The 19155-nt window shown below is 41.2% G+C and overlaps 1 protein-coding gene across 4 annotated transcripts in view; it reads right to left on the reverse strand.

The window, feature by feature from the left end:
• Window positions 1–387: 387 nt before the first annotated feature.
• Window positions 388–19155, reverse strand: part of LOC120773994 (homeobox protein prospero-like) — a 265699-nt gene continuing 246931 nt past the window's right edge. For all 4 annotated transcript variants that reach the window (XM_040103263.1, XM_040103262.1, XM_040103260.1 and 1 more), the window contains one exon: window positions 388–4759. In XM_040103263.1, the coding sequence (XP_039959197.1) occupies window positions 2005–4557 (2553 nt within the window). In that variant the 5' untranslated portion in view covers window positions 4558–4759 and the 3' untranslated portion in view covers window positions 388–2004. The remainder of the gene's footprint in view (window positions 4760–19155) is intronic.

Below are 19155 nucleotides of genomic sequence, written 5' to 3' on the forward strand. Positions count from 1 at the left end.
TCGGCAGCAATATCTTCGACAAACCATGAAGGGTAGCCGAAAATGACTTAGCCGCCTTAAATGGATTCAAGAGTTTCATTTTGGTAAATTTTATAGTTGTCCTATATATGTATAAGCTGCTGAACTGAAATCGACCCTTTAAGCTTACCTAATCCTTATAATATTTCCCTCAGCATATATTAAAATTTGTTTGTTAATTTAAATTTTTTTAACTTACGTGTGTAACCTTGAACTCTTCCACATAAATAATAATTTCGAAAGTTCCAAAAATTTCGTTTCAAAAGTAAGCTTTCAGCTGATGAAACAAAAAAAATTATAAAAATTTTGTTACCTGCTCAAGTGATGGTTTCTTTGCCAAAAAGTCCAAATAGAAAAAAAACGTGCTAATTAATTTTGATTTTTTATAATTTATTTAACTGTTGTTGTTTTCGCTTACATCGATACTTAAGTATTACTAATTTTAGTATCATCATCAATGCATTTTTGTGTATATTCAATTGATGCTTTAAGTTCAATATGCTTAGTTTATATGTGTTAGTAAAATCTGGTATATACAGTGCTACAATTAGATACAATATTTAAATTCCATTTGCAAAAGTCAAATTTAAAATATTTCCACATTCCACATATCTCAGCGCTCGCCGCTCACCGCTCATCTCTCATACATAACGTTTTTTTGTTTCGCATTTTTGTCATTTCATTTCAAATCGTTGGTGCAGTCTTTGTAATCATTAACTGGCATATACTCTATATATATGTATGTGTATATGTATGTATATGTGTGTATATATATCTAAGTATGTTTGTATGTATGTTTGTTTGTGTGTGTATCTAGTTGCTACGTACAAAGTAAACGCAAATAATAAAGGCCTCACTGCTGTATGCGCCGCGCCGCTCGTCTGCTCGCCACCATGCCCCGTCCGCGCTCATACGAAAAGCCCAATGTGATAAATCAAAAACACATTTGCGTGATTAGCGAAGTGAGGAAGATCGCAGCGTTTGATTGTGCGATACAATGGCGACAATAACATATGTACATGGCTAAATGAACTCGTATCTACAGCGCTGTGTATGTGTGGCTGTTTGTTGGCTGTTGTACAGGACAGTGAAAAGTAGCGCTGGATATCCCTTAAGCCTTATAAATTACCACCACAAGTCAGACAGTAGAGCAAACGGCGACAAACCGTTCAACAGAATGATCAGAGCATTATACATTCTACTTACAGCCAACCGTACAAAAGCGCACATACATAAATACAAATACATATATATATATCTGTATCTATGTATGATGGTTGTAATGCATATGCATGCGGCAATGCTTGTAAGTATGCCGATATGTTAAGTCATGTGGTCGCTAAGCCCGCAAGTCGGTGTTGGTCGGGCTGCTGGTTGAAGTTGAGCGGATATTAAGTGTTGCCGGCTGCCTGACTTGGCTGCTTCGTTAGTTAGCTGCTTGGCTGGCTGGTTGTTTGGTTGGCTGGTCACAGGCAGTACAACTCAACTCAAAAGCACTCGCTGCTGCGCGCGCGTTTCCACACGACGCCAGGGCGAGGGGCGTCGCGCGCGCATATGATTTATAGAAACGAGACAAATCTTTGATGGCAGAGCCATCAATTGTTTCACCTTGTCGCAATGTCGGCAACGGATGCGCTAATGCAATGCAGAGCACAGCAACAACACCAACACACCAAAACCAACAACAATAATGGCAACGACAACAGCAACAATAAAGACATATGTACGTATACACGCCACCGCAAGCGCGCCAATCCAAGCCACTCTTTGACACCCATGGCACTTATTCCATTCAACGGCACTTCGCCACTTTACCACTTCTTCTCGCTCTCGAGTCCATTCGGCCACTCCATTCGTCCATTCCAACTCATTCCATTCCACAACACACCAGAGCAGACAGAACAGCACAGCACAGCACACAATCAAGAGGCAGCAAGCACATCAGCAACAATGTTGCACTGACAAATGACACTTCACCAATTAAGGTCAGCGTTTTAAGCAGATTAATGGAATCGCCTTTGTACTCGTATTTTTCGTTTTCGTTTTCGTTCTTGTCTTCGTGTCTGTTGTTGTTGTTGTGTTGTTGTCTCCTTTCACATTTTTCATGGAAATTGGCTCACCTGTTATGCCAGTATCGTTAATGCTGGATGTGGACGTCGAGAAGCCGGGCAATTTGCGCCAACCTTTACGATTCCAGAAGCTGCGCGCTTTCGACTCCGTCGGTACCACCGGTCCCGGATCCTCGGCTGCACGTATTTTGGCGCAATTGAGTATGCGACGACCGCACGAGGCGCGCGTTAAGAAGCCCGAATTTAAATCATCATCAAGCGTCAAGTGATGCGGTTGCTTCGTCGACGACGAACGCTGAAAGGAGCGACAACTCTGTGTGCCATAAGAAAAATTGCAGGATGTCGACAATGGTGCCGCACTATTGGCTTGCGTTTGACGCGTGCTCATTATATGCGACAATGCGGCATTGGTTTTGTGTATGCGCAAACTGCCAATATAGCTGGCACCGCTGCTGCCGCTAAAACCGCTATCTAAGTCGGCCGCACAGAAGGCGGCATTTGTTGACGACTGCACCGGCGAGAGTAGCTCATCTGTGGGACCTACAGTGCCCAACAGTTCGGAGAGATTTCCATCACAGATATTATCGGCTGACGTGGAGGAGAGACGTAAGCTGCCAGCGCCTCCGGTGGCAACAGCGCCGATATTCGGCTGTCCGGAAGCGGTGGTAACGCTAACGGTGGGGGCCTCACAATTGGTCGGACTGCTGCTGGGCGGACTTTCGGGCATCAGCATGGCCTCCACGGACAAATTTAATTCGCCCAGTATTTTATGATGACGACTCTGTACGCGCCGCAATTCCTCCTCGACCAACGATTGATTTAGCGAACCGGCCGAATGTGATGCGCCCGTTGGCCGCAGATGATGATGATGATGATGGTTGTTGTGGTGATATTGCAGTGCCGCTTCATTTGAGGATATCTCTTCGTAGAAATTCTCACTGGTCGCACCCGCCATACTGCGCAATGTAGCGCTATCACATGCTGTGGCGCCGCCATCTAGACCGTAATGCGCCTGGTAGGCATGACGTGCGGCCGGCGATGCCAACAATTTGTTCTTCTTACCCTTCGAGAGCAATGCGCGTATCGAGTTGGGCGGCGGTGGTGCATGGTGTATCGTGTGTGCGCTACCAGGTACCATCATTTCGGGCGGTGGTATGTTCGAGTGACGCATCGCGGCGCCCGGCTCATAATACGCATACGAGTAATCATGCTGCGAGTGCGGATGTGTGGCGTGCGCATGTTGATGCAACAGCTGTAAACTTGTGGTCTGTTGCACCGCAGACCATTTCGCGTCCGCGTTGAACAATTCATTTGCGCGACCGAGTGTTTTGCTATTGTGACGTGATGACATTCGCGTAATGTTTATGGGCTCCTGCTCGTCGCACACTTCAATGGCGTCCGGATCCGGGTCGGGGTAGCGTGGCAACACTTGTCGCCTGCCATAAGGGCTGACACCTATAGTCGTGCCACTGGTCGCCGACGAGGAAGACGGTGAGCTGGAGGCGGACGAGTGGTGGTTGTTGTTGGTGGCATTGTTCGCGGACGACGGGGTCAAAGTGGCGTTTACCGCAAGCGTAGCGGTGGCGTGTGTGGCTGCGGACACAGCAGGTGGCGCCAGTGGTTCCAAGTGCGTCAGTACATTGTCGGTGTGTTGTTGTGGATAGTGATGTGGCGGTGGCAATTGTTGTTGTAGTAGTTGCTGCTGGTGTTGTTGTTGTAGATGTAGCTGTTGCTGTTGTTGCTGTTGTTGGTGATAATGCTGATGGTGTTGATGGTGATGCCCGATGGCATTCGCATTCGCTTTGTTTGCCAGCGGTGTTGCTGTTGCTGCTGTTGTTGTCGCAGTCGTTGGCGCTCCTGACTTCGCGCTGGCCGTGGACATTGTTTTAGTGGCTGCTGTGGTCACAGTGGCACCGGTGCTGGCCGTTGGCGTTTTCGGTGGTGGCGGTGGATAATCGGGCGGCGGTGGAAAATGCAAACAATTGGCGACCAATTTAGGTGTTGTTGTCGACACTGACGCTTGGCGATTGTGCTCCGCTTCCGCGGCGGCCAATTGATAGGCAATATCCCGCTGCTGCTGCAGTTGTTGGTGTTGCTGTTGTTGCAGCTGCTGTTGTTGCTGTTGATGCTGCAGCGTCAATTGTTGAAACGGATGTATGAGTTGTTGTTGCTGCTGCTGTTGTTGTTGTTGTTGGTGCAGTAGTGCTGCCGTTTTTTGCAACTGTTGTTCCTCTTGTTGCAAGAGCCTTTGCTGTTGCTGCAATTGTTGATGCTGCTGCTGCTGTTGCAGGAGTTGCTGTTGTAGTTGTTGTTGCTGCTGTTTGATAGTTTGCGCTTGCCGATGTACCTGTGGCTGTTGTTGCGTGTAGAAATTCTGGTTCGGTGGCAACTGCTGGCATTGCTGCTTCAATTGTTGTAAGTCCCTTTGTGCTCGGATGGTACGTTTGCTGCCGCCTAAGCAATTCTCCATGGCACATGTTGATATATGACAAAGTGGTGGCAATGAAGTTAACTCCCGTTCTCTCACTGGCTGGCTAATGATATGGCAGTTGTTGTGTTGACGTTCAAGTACTCAAATTGTACGTTTATGGCGAGGCGCCTCAAATTCTCCTTCTCCTCACTTCTTCACTCCAATTCCTCCTTTCTTCTTCCTCCCGCAGTCGCTGCGTGCGCTGAAACGAAGAAGAGAAATGAATTGCTTACAATAAATATAACAACTTGGGTTGATGGGGAAAATTGTAAATAGTCGTCGTTTGAATACTCGCTGCGCTGGCTGCTGCTAACGAAAAACAGCATAGAATTTTAGGTAACAAGCAGCTCAGCGTCGAGAAGCAATTAATTTCTTGTAATTAAGCGATAAAGACAATTCCGCAGGCTTTCAAATAAGCAGCCGAACGGTATCTTCCATTCGCATTGTCAATTTGACTGACGAGCGCGCGTTGTGAGACGAAACTGAAACTATTGTGCTTTAGTTGCTCGCAGCATGGCTCAGATACTGTTTTGAGTTAGTCAGATAAGCGAAGCTCATTTAAGTTTCTTCGACTTACTGACAATTTTAATGCCTAATTTTTAGTGTTATTTGCCAAAAGAAACGGCGATAAGCTCAGTTGGACATTTGATGGGTAAAAAGATAACGCGAAGTACACAGTTTTTCAGTTTGTGAAGGTTACTTTGCTTTAGGTCGCGAAAGTATTTTTAAAGGTAGGGTAGGATTTCCAAGTAAAATTGAAAATACAGAAAAATTTTCATTTTCTCTTAATTTCTATCAAGAGGCTTAACCAAGCCGACTGCAGATCCCTAGCTGCAACATTTCCTTATATAAACATAGTTCCAGTTTCTTAAATTTACAGATATTTAAAAATAATATGAAGTAAAAACGAGACTTATGAATCTTCTTTATTGACGAAGACGCCGCTTACACGGTTATGGATGATTCCGAGATTGTTTTCAACTTTCCATTAGGGCCTTTTTTACGCGGCTGGTCCCAAACCTAGCGCACAACTCTGGAGAGGAATGTTTGGCCTTCTTTATCGTTATTGGCTGTTCAAACATTTTAATATATGAAGCGAAGAGGGAAAGTACAGTAAAAGGGGTTAAGATTTTAAGTTTGAAAAATTGATTTACTTGAAGGTCATTGAATTCCTTATATCTAGGTAGGTAGATTCGTAGAGAGAATGTCACACCTTGACCTAAAGGAGGTGCATTGTCAAGCCACCGGGACTAAAATCCCTTCACTATGTTATATCTCTGAGCTGCTGATGAAGTTCGCAATGCGAAACGTTTTCTTGTGATTATTTTATTTTTTGACCGATAGTTGCGATTATTTTTCTATGCAAAGCTTTGCATTTGCATAGGAGATGTATGTACTATTCTTCTTCTACTTTCTTGACAACAACTTTTGCAGTCATTGTATCATGTTCGCAGACATGCCAGCTGCCAATTAGACTATACCCTGTTAGCACTCCTACCAGAGTTCATAAACCATTGTACTACTAAGGTCACGTTTGCCAGCTTATTGAGCAAGTTAGGGATTGATTTCTCAGTGGAATCAGCTATATTTATAACATGTTTCTCGATTAAATATCTACAAATAGCTAGAGGTATAAAAATTTGTTCTTTTTCGATGTCTAATTGTAAGGTGGTGTCTGCTCTGGCTAGTTCATCTGATTCAAAGTTACCTAATATTCTTAGTATCAAATATTCTTGGTAACTTTGCTAGCCAAAGCAGGCACCACCGAACTGGATCTTATGGCAGATTTATCGTGAAGTGGGATGTTAGATGTACTCAGAGTTCAAGGAATTCTTTGATGAAACCCTAAGAGTACAAAAATATTTCTTGTTGTGAGAATAGAACAAGACGGTTTTTTTTCATCTCCACTCCGCTTGGTCTCCTTTGAAAAACACTGCAGTGGTCTGGCAGCCGGAAGGTGAATCTGGTACCTAATTTTGCAGAAAAAATGCCAGATTGGGCCTTCTGTATAGGACTTGTCTTATGTCCCTGTTCTACTCACACCTTTCACACACTTTTCTAAAAGGAAAGGCAACATTGGGGACCCAGATAAACATTTCCTATGATAAAATTACTAAGTATTGTGCTTACAGAGTTCATTTAAAAAATTGAATGTACAGTACACATATCGTCACCTAAAATGCAAAATAACGTATCATCATGGTTATATACATATATGGTGTAGTGAATCGTAAAAAACTCAGTTTCGATGTTTTTGATGATACGTTATTTTGCATTTTAGATGACGATATACTTTTCTTTCGTTTCCTTGAAAACAGCAACGACTTTGTGGCATACAGCAAAATAAATTTGCTTAAATTTTTATTACTTTGCTTACCATCTCGACTACATAGCTACTTATTGTTTTGGCAAGAAACATACGTTAATTCTAGATTTTTTTGATTTCTGGATAATACTTTATCTTCTAAATGATCCTACAAAAAGAAGTGCCAGAAGGGCCATATCACTAAATCGTGTTGACCAGTCAATGTCAATTGTTTTTAATAACTAATCTAGAAAATTTTAAACTTTTATTGTGTTTAAAATAATAAAAAACAATAATGAGTTTGGTCAAAACAGTCACTTCTTGGTGAAGAAATAAGGGTTGAATGCATAAGCAATTCGAAGCCCTATTTATGAATTTTTTACATCGCATTCATTGATTTGCGACACGGGGCGTTAACTTGTTGAAACAGCTCTTTTTTCTTCTTCAAATGGCGCCGTTTTTCACGATTTCGTTTTTCTAACAGCCTATTTAGAGCGTTCACTGTTTTTATCGTCTCGTTCAAGCTTAGCAAACCACTTTTCAACGGTCGACTTCCTTTGTGCAGAGTCCAATCTTCAATTATTAATTATTATCCAAAAACATAATATATGACGCATTATGTATGTTGTTTACTAGTAAGAGATTACTCTTCGCTTTTAAAGACAAAAAAAACACTAGCAAAATTTTTAAATGCAATATATTTTACTCGCAACTATTTTATACCCTTTGGAAGTTGTAAGCAACCCATGCGGACCTTTATTTTTGTAGCGAAAATCTTATGATGACCCACATTATAATTCATAATATCAACATTTATTGCACTAAATACATTCATTGAGTAGAGTGTGTTTGCTTTGAATTAATTGCTGGGAACCCTTTTCCATTAATTCCATCAATTTAATAAACCAATAATAAACTGTCCATATACGCTACCCAGGGCGGGGTTGTTTACCAAGCAAGTTGCTAAATTAAACCACCCTTCCGTTAGAAGTGCTAGAGCTTTCACGGTAAATGAAATTAAATGCCAGCGACACCCTTTCAATATTATTGACAAGCCAACACGCGTACATACATACATATGTAACTACAACAACACCAATATAGAAATGTTATTAATTCTCGCCGCAAAGTAACCCTTTTTTCATGACGCACCGCCCTCGCCGAAAGCGGCACGAACCAAATAATGATGGACGACTAATGTCTACACACATACAAAATAGTGACAAAAAACATTGACATGTATATATGTATGTATGTCTATATGCATATCCCTCCTCAAAGTCAAGTAAAACTATTTAGAGGGAGTCAAGTATCGCCACGCCGCCGCATCGATATTCTGCCGACCCACAAGCAGTCCTGTCCTGTCATTGTAATTAATGAATTTTTCCACAGAAACCGTTAGCACGACAAAGCAACAAAGACTAAATTAAAGAGCGCAAAAACTGAAATAAATTAAGGAAAAAAGCGCGCTCCTCACTAACTTGCCTCAAACTACTAACGCGCCACAAATTCTATGAATCCCTAGCAATCAAAGGCAATTTGAACGCGCTTCGTATGATTGTTTTTATTGTTTGTTGTTGTTTTTTGTTTTTATTACGCTTATTTTTTATTATCAAGTCCGAAGGCGTCTACGGCAGTTGACTTTCAATAAAAAAGCGCTGCTAATTACGATTGTGAATCCGCAATGATACGCTGCCACGCACAAAGCGCGCGCGCACACAGACACCCACACAATATAAGTATAAAAAATCGTTTACATGTAAATATAAACGTAGTTGTGTATGTGTATACAGCAGTGTGGGCATAAGCGCGAGATGGATGACTGGCTGAATATATGGGTTGACTCGGCGGCGGCGTTGGACTTGGGCTGGCGTGCGTGCACGCTTTCAATTACAGCCTCTTGCCGATGTAATGAATGAAAACAATTTGTCGTCACACCGCCAGCGCCTTCGCCGGCGACATACACCACTGCGCGCGCGACAGCTACAACGACAACACATTGACATTAGCACAGTAAACACATATGCGCGCACTCCGCACGGCACCCACTCCCTTCTCTTGTATGGGCCTATAAAGGACTTCAGACAGGCATGCGGCTTTGTGTGAGAATAGTGCGCGCGTCAGCGCCCCGCGCCCACAGCTGGCAATCGACGCGCGCGCATCGTCTCGTCAAGCGCTTATACTCAGCGCGGTGTGTGTGTAGTGCGGGCAATCACTTGGGTGGGGGAATTAGGAGCACATACTCGTACATCTACCGCATGCCACATACAGCGAGTATGTAAAATAGTGTGCTTGTGCGCGTAGTTGTCGCGCGGGCAAAGCCAAGGCAAAGATATAGGCGGCATTCATTCTTCTTTTTAGAATCTCTATGAATTGCAGTCAAGATTAATTGCTGCTAATTATGAGCCTTTGGATTTCACACCACCACCAACACCGCTGCCACTACTACAACAGCAGCGTTCGTCCATCAGTCGGTGTATACAAAGCTAGTGTGGCATGTGCCTACACTACCGCTAGCATCTTTTACTCTAATCCCTTCGCCATAAAGTCTGCAATATGCCGTTCAATGCCCACAGCCTCATATGTACAATATTACATATATTTGGGTGGAGTACGTGTATCGCCGCTTCAAACAGTGTGTCATAAAAGTAGTGATTGAATCTGTTGCAAACTTTAAACTGAAAATAGATTTTTTTTTTTGAAAGTGTGGCATCTCGTGAGACTAATAACGCCTTTATCAGACCTCGGAGACTGTCTTATCGTCCTAATAACATTTAACTTGGAAACTTAAAGCTTTTCAGAAACTCAAAAAACATCTTACTTGAATCAGGCTAGTTATTACCAGCTACAGGGTGCCTCATATTACATAAAACCTTTGTAGTGTGGTCTAAATTTGAGATCGTTTCTATGTTCTGTAAATTGTTATCGGTAGAACATCTACTCTTATGAACTTTAATCTCTTTTATTTGAAACCTTGTTAAATACATTCACTGTCGTAAATAAATCCTATATCTGGGAATGACTCAGAAAAGTTTGCTTGAGTGTCATTTACTAGAAGATACAAAATTCCTTATGTTACTGTCCCCTTGTTGGGAGGCTCTATTCTTCAGCCGGTGGACAGACTGAAGTTTTGGGCCTTATCCTGGATTGGAAGCCCACACAAACAGCCAAACAGTGAGGAGAGAACAAGAAGACATCGGTCGACTAATACTGTTGTAAAAGATCCATTGGAAAGAGGTGCGACTTCTCACAAAAAATGTTGTTCTAGCTCAATGAAACCGTGGTTAAGCCAACATTATTTTAAGAGTCATTATCTGGTGGTGGGCGTTTGGAAAAACCACACTGGCTAAGCATGAAGCATATTCAAAGAGCGTTCCTCATCTGCATCTTTGGTACACTTAGCACAACAACAATAAGGACACTCAATGCCATTCTACATGTTGCACATGGTTGGTAGCTGCTTTGATACTAATACTCGTATACTTAGGAAGCTGGGAAAATTTGAATCAAAGGGGGGAGGACACACCGAAATTCTTCACAACTTCGATTGTATTCCTTACAACCTATAGTTTACTGCATCGCTGAACCTTCTACGGGCGGTTCCGTCTCTGCTTAAACATTTGTGAGATTTGTGGGCGGGACGAAGCCATTGGAAAAGGGGTGCAGTCACGTTTTTCACAAATATATCGGAGTTAAGAGTAAGGATAGGATCTTCTGATGTTCGGGAGTTCTACATCAACTCTAATCTCAGGCTACCAGAACACTCTAGCGTCTAACAGGCGGAGGTGGTCTTCAAGGTAGCGGTGAATATAGCGATCCGAAGTGTAGCTTTCTTCAAAGAGGTGTGCATAGCCGAACGGCGAAGAAGTGCATGACTTCCTTAGTAATAGCTTCAAGCCTTTTCATATTAGACTTGATTGTTTGCCGGGATTGCCAAAAATTTCAAACCCGATGAGCATGCTTAGGAGGGCACCCTAACCCAATTTCATATAATTGGGAGAGAATCGGTTATCCAATGAACTTATAAACCTTCAGTGAGGTAGGTAAATGCAACCAAAACTTGTGCGACCGTTAGAGGTCCTCCGAACTAATTATACTTCGCAGAATCAATCTTGCGGCAATTATAGATATTCTGACTGGGTACTGATACTGGGTATACACACGGTGCGACTAAATGTTTTTTGGACGTTGTTTGCCAAAGCTATATGAAGGAAAGCCAGGTGGAATCATCTTGTCACTTTCCTATTTCCTTATTTCCAGACTAGGAATGAAATAACTCAGTAGACACACTTTTAAAGAACCATGCGAAGTATCTGAGATATGATAATGACCGTCTTAATAAATTTGTAGTAAGCTCAAAACGCTTCGTTAATCTATAAGTTGATGTACTTTAAGGAAATTTTGGGTAACACAAAAGACGCGGATTTGTCCAAGTGAGATCCATTGATTTTGGATCAACCCTACGAACTAACCCAACTTCACTGAAGAGGTGTAACCCAAACAATTTTAAGAGGTCTAAATGCTTTTGCAATCAACATTCAAGTATCACTAAACATTTCGGCTCATCATTGGGAATATTATAATTGTATACGTAGATTACCACCAGAAGACCGCAGATTAGTATATTCTGAGTGCCAGTTTTCTTTCAAGTAATCAGGAAAACCAACCGCAGAAGATGGATCGCTCTTCGCCACGACAATGCAAACTTTCTCACATCGACTGAAACAACTGCATTTTGGAGCACTCCAAACATCACTTTGATAGGGTATCCATAGTAAATCCTTGACTTAGCACCGGACTCTACACTGCTACTGTAAGCTAAGGGGTACTTACATAATATGGGCCTAGCTTTTTGTTCGAATCGCCAGTTCTGCGACAGGGAGCCTGAAACTCCAGAACACCTGCTAATTGACTGAATAGCAGCCTGCAGACACAGGATAAAGGCACTTGGATCCATGTTTCCAAATAAGGATCACATCCCCTTACTAGCACCTAGCAGTATATTGGAGTTTTTTAATATGCTGGGGTAGGAGGGTCGTTGCGACTTAGGAGAGGGCGTAATGGTCCTTAGGTCGCAGTGCTGTCCTCACCTATGAGAATGACTGCTTTTTATTGCCGTGAACTAAGAGATAAACGTTTTTCGGCACCTGATGAGGCGGCTAATGCCTTCAGAACGCATATTGTGTAGATACCTCAATTAGATTGGCAAAAGTGCTTCGACAAATGCTGTATATAGACCTTAATGGAGAATATTTTGAAAACGATAAAGCGATCTCCGAAGATTACTATTTTTTTGTTTCTGATGCCAAAATGCTGAAAGCAATCCTCATATAGAGTATGCTGTTTGAGTCATGTTTCATTGCAGTTATTAGTGGTATTACGAGTCATCAAAGTCTAATTGCTTATAGCCAAGTCAAAAATCTGACCCTGGGGACAAACAACTTACATTCCGGCCAGAAGTGGGGGTAAAACAAGCTTACAATAAGTTGCATAAATCTTGCCACTTTCCGCTGGCGATACTGACAGCCAAACAGCAAGAAGTGAGCGATAACAGAATTTATAGTCTGTTATTTATGCGACTCAATGCGGCTGTTCTTTTGCACACAAATGCATGCGCTTATTTTTTGGGTGTTATTTAGCCAATTCAACCAATTTAGCCGCAATCTGCATTATTTTTTGGGTCAAACTCATGCATAATCCTCACATTTGGCCCACAAGCGGACATTGATATGCGAATGCATGCGCCGCAACGGAAGTGTAAGAGTGTTACCTCATTTATATGCCGTATGCCATGTGCTGCCTAATTTGCTTCGGTATTGATATTTACTACCCTTAATGGCGATATTACGAATTTCTTACAAATTGCGCTTTTGCCCCGCACAGCTGGGAATTGGGTGCGAAAATTTTTCTTCCACACTGTGCAATGTGCGAAATTTTATATGTACATATGTGTGAATTATATGGTTGTGTTTGTATGTGCAGTTTGTGTGCGATGCTGTGTTATGTGTTGGCGACTGCCAAGCAAAATAACTTGACATGGTATTTGGTTATGCTAGAAATGTCATGAAGGCAAAACATGACATGTGTATGCCAACACTTACATGACTGCACCAAGACACACACACACACACACACACACACACACACACGAAAGCACGAAGAGTGGGACACAGACTAGCGCAGGCAGGCAGACTCCTTGCAACCAAGCAAATAGAATCGCCATCAAATGCCAATTCACATTCAAGCATACCTACGTAGGTAGGTATGTGGTATGTGGCATGTATGAGTGTATGCGCTGCAGCTCAAGTTGAGTGTGCCACAAAGCATTCAAGCGATTTGTGCACTACTCCTTTTGCCGCGACTGTGTGTCTGCCGCACGAGCGAGAAAAAAGCACACACGAATTACTGCAATATATTCTAACTGTGGCAGAAATAGTGAATTGTAGACAAAGCAGCGGCAGGGCAACAACAAAAAAGTCAAGTGCCAACTATTTGCAGCAACACTAAATTGCCATTGCTGCAGCAATCTAAGCGGACGCGTTGGACGGCGAAAAAGTGTTGCAGCTCGTTAACGTTTTGCGTACAACAACAACAACAACAGCAGCAAAAACAACAATAACAAGTAACGACAACAACCAAAACAAATAACAACAAGTAACAACAACAACAGCAACAAGTAACAACAACAACAACAAGTAACGACAACAACTAACGGCAACAACAAGTAACAAAATAACAGCAGCAGCAGCAAAAACAACAACAAATAGCAACAGCAACAAACAAAAAGTACCAACAACAAGTATAACAACAGCGGCAACAACGACAGCAGCAACAAGACAGCTTTAGTAGCAGCTTGCCACAAACGCACCAACGAACTGCGCCTGCTGCTCAAGTAACTGCTGTTTCGCTCTGTGTCTGTGTGTGTGTGTTTAGGCAAATTGCCGCTGTCTGCCAACCAGCCAGCTGGTTGTTGTGTTGTTGTCACTGTTGGTTTTTCTATTCCAGCAGCCATTAGTTATTGTTATTGTTGCCGCTGCAGTTGCTGTTGCACTATTTATGCTAGCAATTGCATGTGGCAGCGTGCACATGCAACCAGTCAACCAGTGACAACGCATCATTTGCCTGACTCGTTGCCTGCGTACAGCAATAATAAGAATAACAATAGCAACAACAACAATAAAAATAATAGCAGTCATAACAGCAGCACTAACAAATAGTGGCAGCACACACACACATACACATACATGTATAGGAGCGTTGGAGATTTACGCGCATGCAACGCATTTGTCGCTTGCCTCCTGCCACGAGGTTGGCTGCATAAGTCGCAGCAACTTGGCATAATTCGATTTGTTGCAAAGTAATGCAATTTGGCTTGATAAGTAGCGGAGTTAAGCTGATGAATAACGGTAATTTGGCGCTGCTTTTTCAAATAGTTGATGAGTGGGAGGGAGTTTAAAATGGATGCCATGAAATATTTCTTGTGAAAATTACCAAAAAGTTGGACTTTCTTGCGTAAAAAATGTTAGCATTTTAATTTTACTTAAGTGAAATCCTTTAAGGGTTATAGACGTCGGTGAAAGAGGCTTCCAGTCGCTCATCTTGAGACCCAGCATTCAATATCCAATAGTTCGACCGAATAGACCACGTCTCGCACGCAGTAAAGAAAATATAGCTGTCGATTCAGCGCCGTCCGCAGCAACTCGGACTGACGTATGGAACGACCTGGCGCATTTTACGTCGTGAAAAGTACGAAATACAGCTTGTGCTAGAACTGAAGACGCTTCCTAAGCGACATTGCTTCGCTCTGTGAGCTCTTGTAAATTTCCAAGAAGATCCGATGTCTTCGAACCATATTTTTTTCAGCGATGAAGCCCATTTCCGGCTGAATTCCATTTCATAAAGAAAAACAATGGTTTTGTGTGGTTTGTGGGCCGGTGAAATCGTGATAATAAACATTCCCCCTTAAATTTTAAAGTTTCTACGTTTTTTCTTTAAGAAAGCAGAAAGTCAATATACTGTATAAATGTTGATAGGCCGGATACTGTCCAAAAGGTTAACATGCGATGCAGCTAAAAATTTTGTCGGACGTTCTTTGCCATGGAGGTAGGCGATGTGGAATCATCTTGTCACTTCCTAGTCTATTACCCGGCTTTTGCTAAACTGAGATTCAAATACATATCTCCGTAGACACATCTTTGGCAAGCCTACCGATGTGTCTGGGATTGATATTAATCGCCTCAATAAATTGAAGTTGAGCTCAAAAGGCTTCATTGGTTTATGAGATGATGCGTTTTAAGTAGTTTTTAGGTAACACAAAGGAGGAATATCTCTCCAAGTGAGTTCCGTCCCTTTTGGATCAACCCTCTGACCTAAATTAATCTATTGCTATTTGGCCACAATCATAAGAGGTTTCGTTTCTGAGTTTAGTCTCATTTGGAATTCAAGTAAAGCGAAGTGATTTTCTGAAAACAAAAGCTATGGAGCCATGAAATACCTTGAGGTACTGCTATAGAATACAGTGTTGCAAACTTAGCAAGCATCTAATGGGGTATGCCTTCGTGTTTCCATCGTCCGTGGACCCATATTAGCCTTCATCGATTCGTCATTTCTATGCCCTCAAACTCTGGGCGTTACTCTCATGTAGAAAAATTCGTACGTAAGAGCAAAGCTGTAGGCATGAATTATGTCACTTCGGATAGGTCGGTTTTGAGTGCTGGCTGTCAGAGTAGTTGGTGTTCGATTCGCAACTCTCTAAGGTTTGTTCAACTGCAGACAGGAATTATTTTTCCACTTTCACATGAGGCCAAAGTCTATCATTGTAAAAAATATATGTATAATTCCGTGAATTTTTAATCTTGTAAGCTCCTACTTGCTGCACCCGCAACAAACTTCGTTGGAAAGAGTTGCGGCCCGTGCAAGAGTTCGATGGAACAAATTCATTGCAGCGGGTTCAAGTGTTTACGAGTAAAAAGTGGTCTAGCCTAGGTATATGTATGAGTATATATACAAGCAAAAGTAGAAATTTACATACATATGTATGTAGCAAGTGAAAACAATTCTATACTAAATGCTACACGTAAAATCTATAATTACTACAATTTCCATGAACTTATTGAACCGCCATCGCAGGCGCGCTCGCAATCACGCGTTTTATGCGTTCGCATTTGTACATTTATTTGTATGTATTAGTGCGCTTTATGTACGGGTGTGTTTGTGTGGCATTTGCGCCAACGCGATTTGCGATTTCGGAATCGTTTCACGGCTTGACAGATGTTGATTCATTCATCTTTGCTTTGTGTTTAAGTGAAAATTCAGAGGAAATACTGGATTACTTGAATGGCAGCAATGCTGATGAGTTGGCATTGCAGCCAATTGCCGCTGTTGCTCCGGCTGCAGCCGTCGAGACCTTTTTGTTGTGCATACTTGTAGTAAGTCAGCAGTTGGCAAAGTGGCATGCCACACCAATTTACCAGTGCATAACTACAAGTAAATTCCCGCGTGTCTACATAAATTCAAACTCAAGTACTTGGCGGCGTGCAAAACATTTGCGCAGTCATGTGCAACATAATAGTATAGTGGAAAGATATACTAATTTTGGGTTACGTAAAAATTATAAAGGAATGAGAGTAATATTTTTACATAAGTTTGTAGTGATAAGGTATTATAGTTTGGAGATTTTACTAAACTTTATTAAGTCCGAAAGCTAAATAAAAATGTTTCCAAAAAAATACAACGGATAAGGAAAAAATGTGGTTACACTATTTTTTAAATTTTCTGAAAGTTCGTGGCTAATTGATACGGATATATGGCAATAGTGGACAGAGCTAATACGAAATATTTTCCGTTATTAAAAACAATCAAAGCAAAAGCATCTATGCTCCCACATGACACATTCCGATAAACATCTTCGATTCTTATAGCCCTGACAGACGACAGCGCTAATATGCATTAGCGGGCTTAATTTACATTTACTTGCGCATTTGACCCATGTTAATGCAAGTTTGTAATGCACAAGAATTTCGTGCATTTAGCTGAATTTACCAAATTTGAGTAGGCAACACTGCTCAAAAATGGCCGATTTTTGCTATTTTTTGACAGATGTCAAGATGTCTTGAAGTCTGCTGGCTCCTTTGCGTTTATAGCATCAGAGGTAAGCAGTTTTATATTGCTAATTAAATTATGTGCAAGTATATTAACAAAAACAAATGTAAATATTTTTAGACGGCAGAAAATAAACAACGCACAGTTTGCTATCCATTTTTCCAATATTCTTAACTTTTTCGCACACTTTTTTCGCATTACAATCAATTATTGCTTTTAATTTCACTCTATTATCTTTGAACGTAGTTAATAATAAACGTATTTTTTTCGTTAAATTTATATTGATTTTCCAAAAATACCAAAATTTCTATTAATTTATATTTATAATTTATCTTATTCATTTATATTTCACTTTTTTTTCTAAATAAACAAATTTCACTGTCAGCTGCCTAAATGCACAAGTCTGACGTCTGTCACCATAAAATTTCAATGCACATTTGCGTTGCTTAAGGCGCATTAATTTTGCTCGTCTGTCAGGGCTATTAGTCTTCAGATACAACATCGAATCACTATTGATGCGTACCTTGCCTTTTATATTTCGGGATTCGGGAACAAAACAAATTTTAATCAACGAAAAATATACTTTGGCATGGGCTTGAACTAGTTTTCGAAGCACTGTTGCCACTTTGATTGAGGTATCTCCAAAGCATGAGTTCTGAATGCATTAATCGCCTCTTCAGGTGTCGAGAAACGTTGATCTATTAGATTATTTTTAAGAAAGGGGATGGATCGGTGCAAAATAACGACTATATGGTGAAAAACTCGTCAAATCTATGTTTTGAGTGCTCAAAAATGAAGTTGATTCAGTCGATGTAGGAGATCTAGCATTGTCGTGATGAAGAGCGATCCGTTTTTGCCGGTTGGTTTTCATGATTTCTTGAAAGGAAACTGGCAAAAAATGGTTGTATACCACTCAAAATTTACTGTTCTGCGTTGTGTGGTATGGTTGCGCTATGTTCAGTTTTTCTAAAAAGACAGGCAACCATTTGCTTGGAAGTGTTTGGTGCGTAAACAACTTTTGTTGGATTCAGCTCATATTGAAACACCTATAGTATACTGGTCCACTGCTGTTCACTTTCGGGCTCATTTGCGTATGTCCTTGATTAATCATCTGTCACGATGTCACAGACATGTTGCGAAGCACCGCTGTCTAATTTTGCTAACATTTCTCTCGACCAATCGACACGACCTTTTTTTGAACGATCGACAAATTGTGTGGAATCCAAAGTAAATAAATATTTCTTGCAATCAAATGTTCATGCCATATTTATTGTATGTATGCTGGCCCCACCAATCCCTATAGTTGTCTCAATCTCACGATAAGTCACATGACGATTTTGCAATATTACTTTGCACACATCATCAATAGTTTTCGGAACAACAACTGATTTTGGACGACCTTTCCGAAATTCTACTTGAATTGATATACGACCTCAATTGAATTCACCATACCATCGATATATACTGTCCTTGATGGAGCTTCCACGTCGAAAGTTGTAAATAAAATAAACGCGCGAAAATGTTCGCGATTTAATTCCATTTTTGGGTCGATAATAATATTTTAAGTTACTGTAAATAACACAAATAGCGCGCATATGTCAAATCTGAGTATGCAGACATTAAACTGTCAAACTTTACCATAAAATTGTGAGTTTCCAGATTGCCACGCTAGTGTTGCCAAATCCCCTCATACATAGATATAAAAGGCAACCTGCTCAGAGTGCTCTCCAGGCTAACAAAAATAATTTGCAACATCTTTTGATGGTGTGGAAAGCAAGGAGTTCCTATCGATAGGCTCTTAGAGTCTTTAAGAGAAATTCTTTGTTAAACAAACATATGTATGTATATAAACCATAACTTGCAATGATGGCGGAAAATATCTAAAATGAACATGTATCATCATAACAATTAATGTTGTTTGGCTGGTTTGGCTGGCCATTAGTCGTCTTCAGTAAAAATAATGTATCATCAAACCCAATCGTCATTCAAAATATGCTTATAACATGGAAGCTCCTGTCATAATCTGAACAGGGCATAGTTAAAGGTTATGATGCCACGAAGTTTCTAAAAAGGAATCCCTAAAAACAGTATACATAAATGATCAGCATGACGAACTGAGTGAATTTGTGAAATTAACCAGCCGGGGCGGAACTACAGAGAGTTCCCTCCCCAAAACTTAAAAGTTATACTAT

This window comes from Bactrocera tryoni, chromosome 4 (assembly GCF_016617805.1).
Source record: "Bactrocera tryoni isolate S06 chromosome 4, CSIRO_BtryS06_freeze2, whole genome shotgun sequence".
Lineage (NCBI taxonomy): Eukaryota > Metazoa > Arthropoda > Insecta > Diptera > Tephritidae > Bactrocera > Bactrocera tryoni.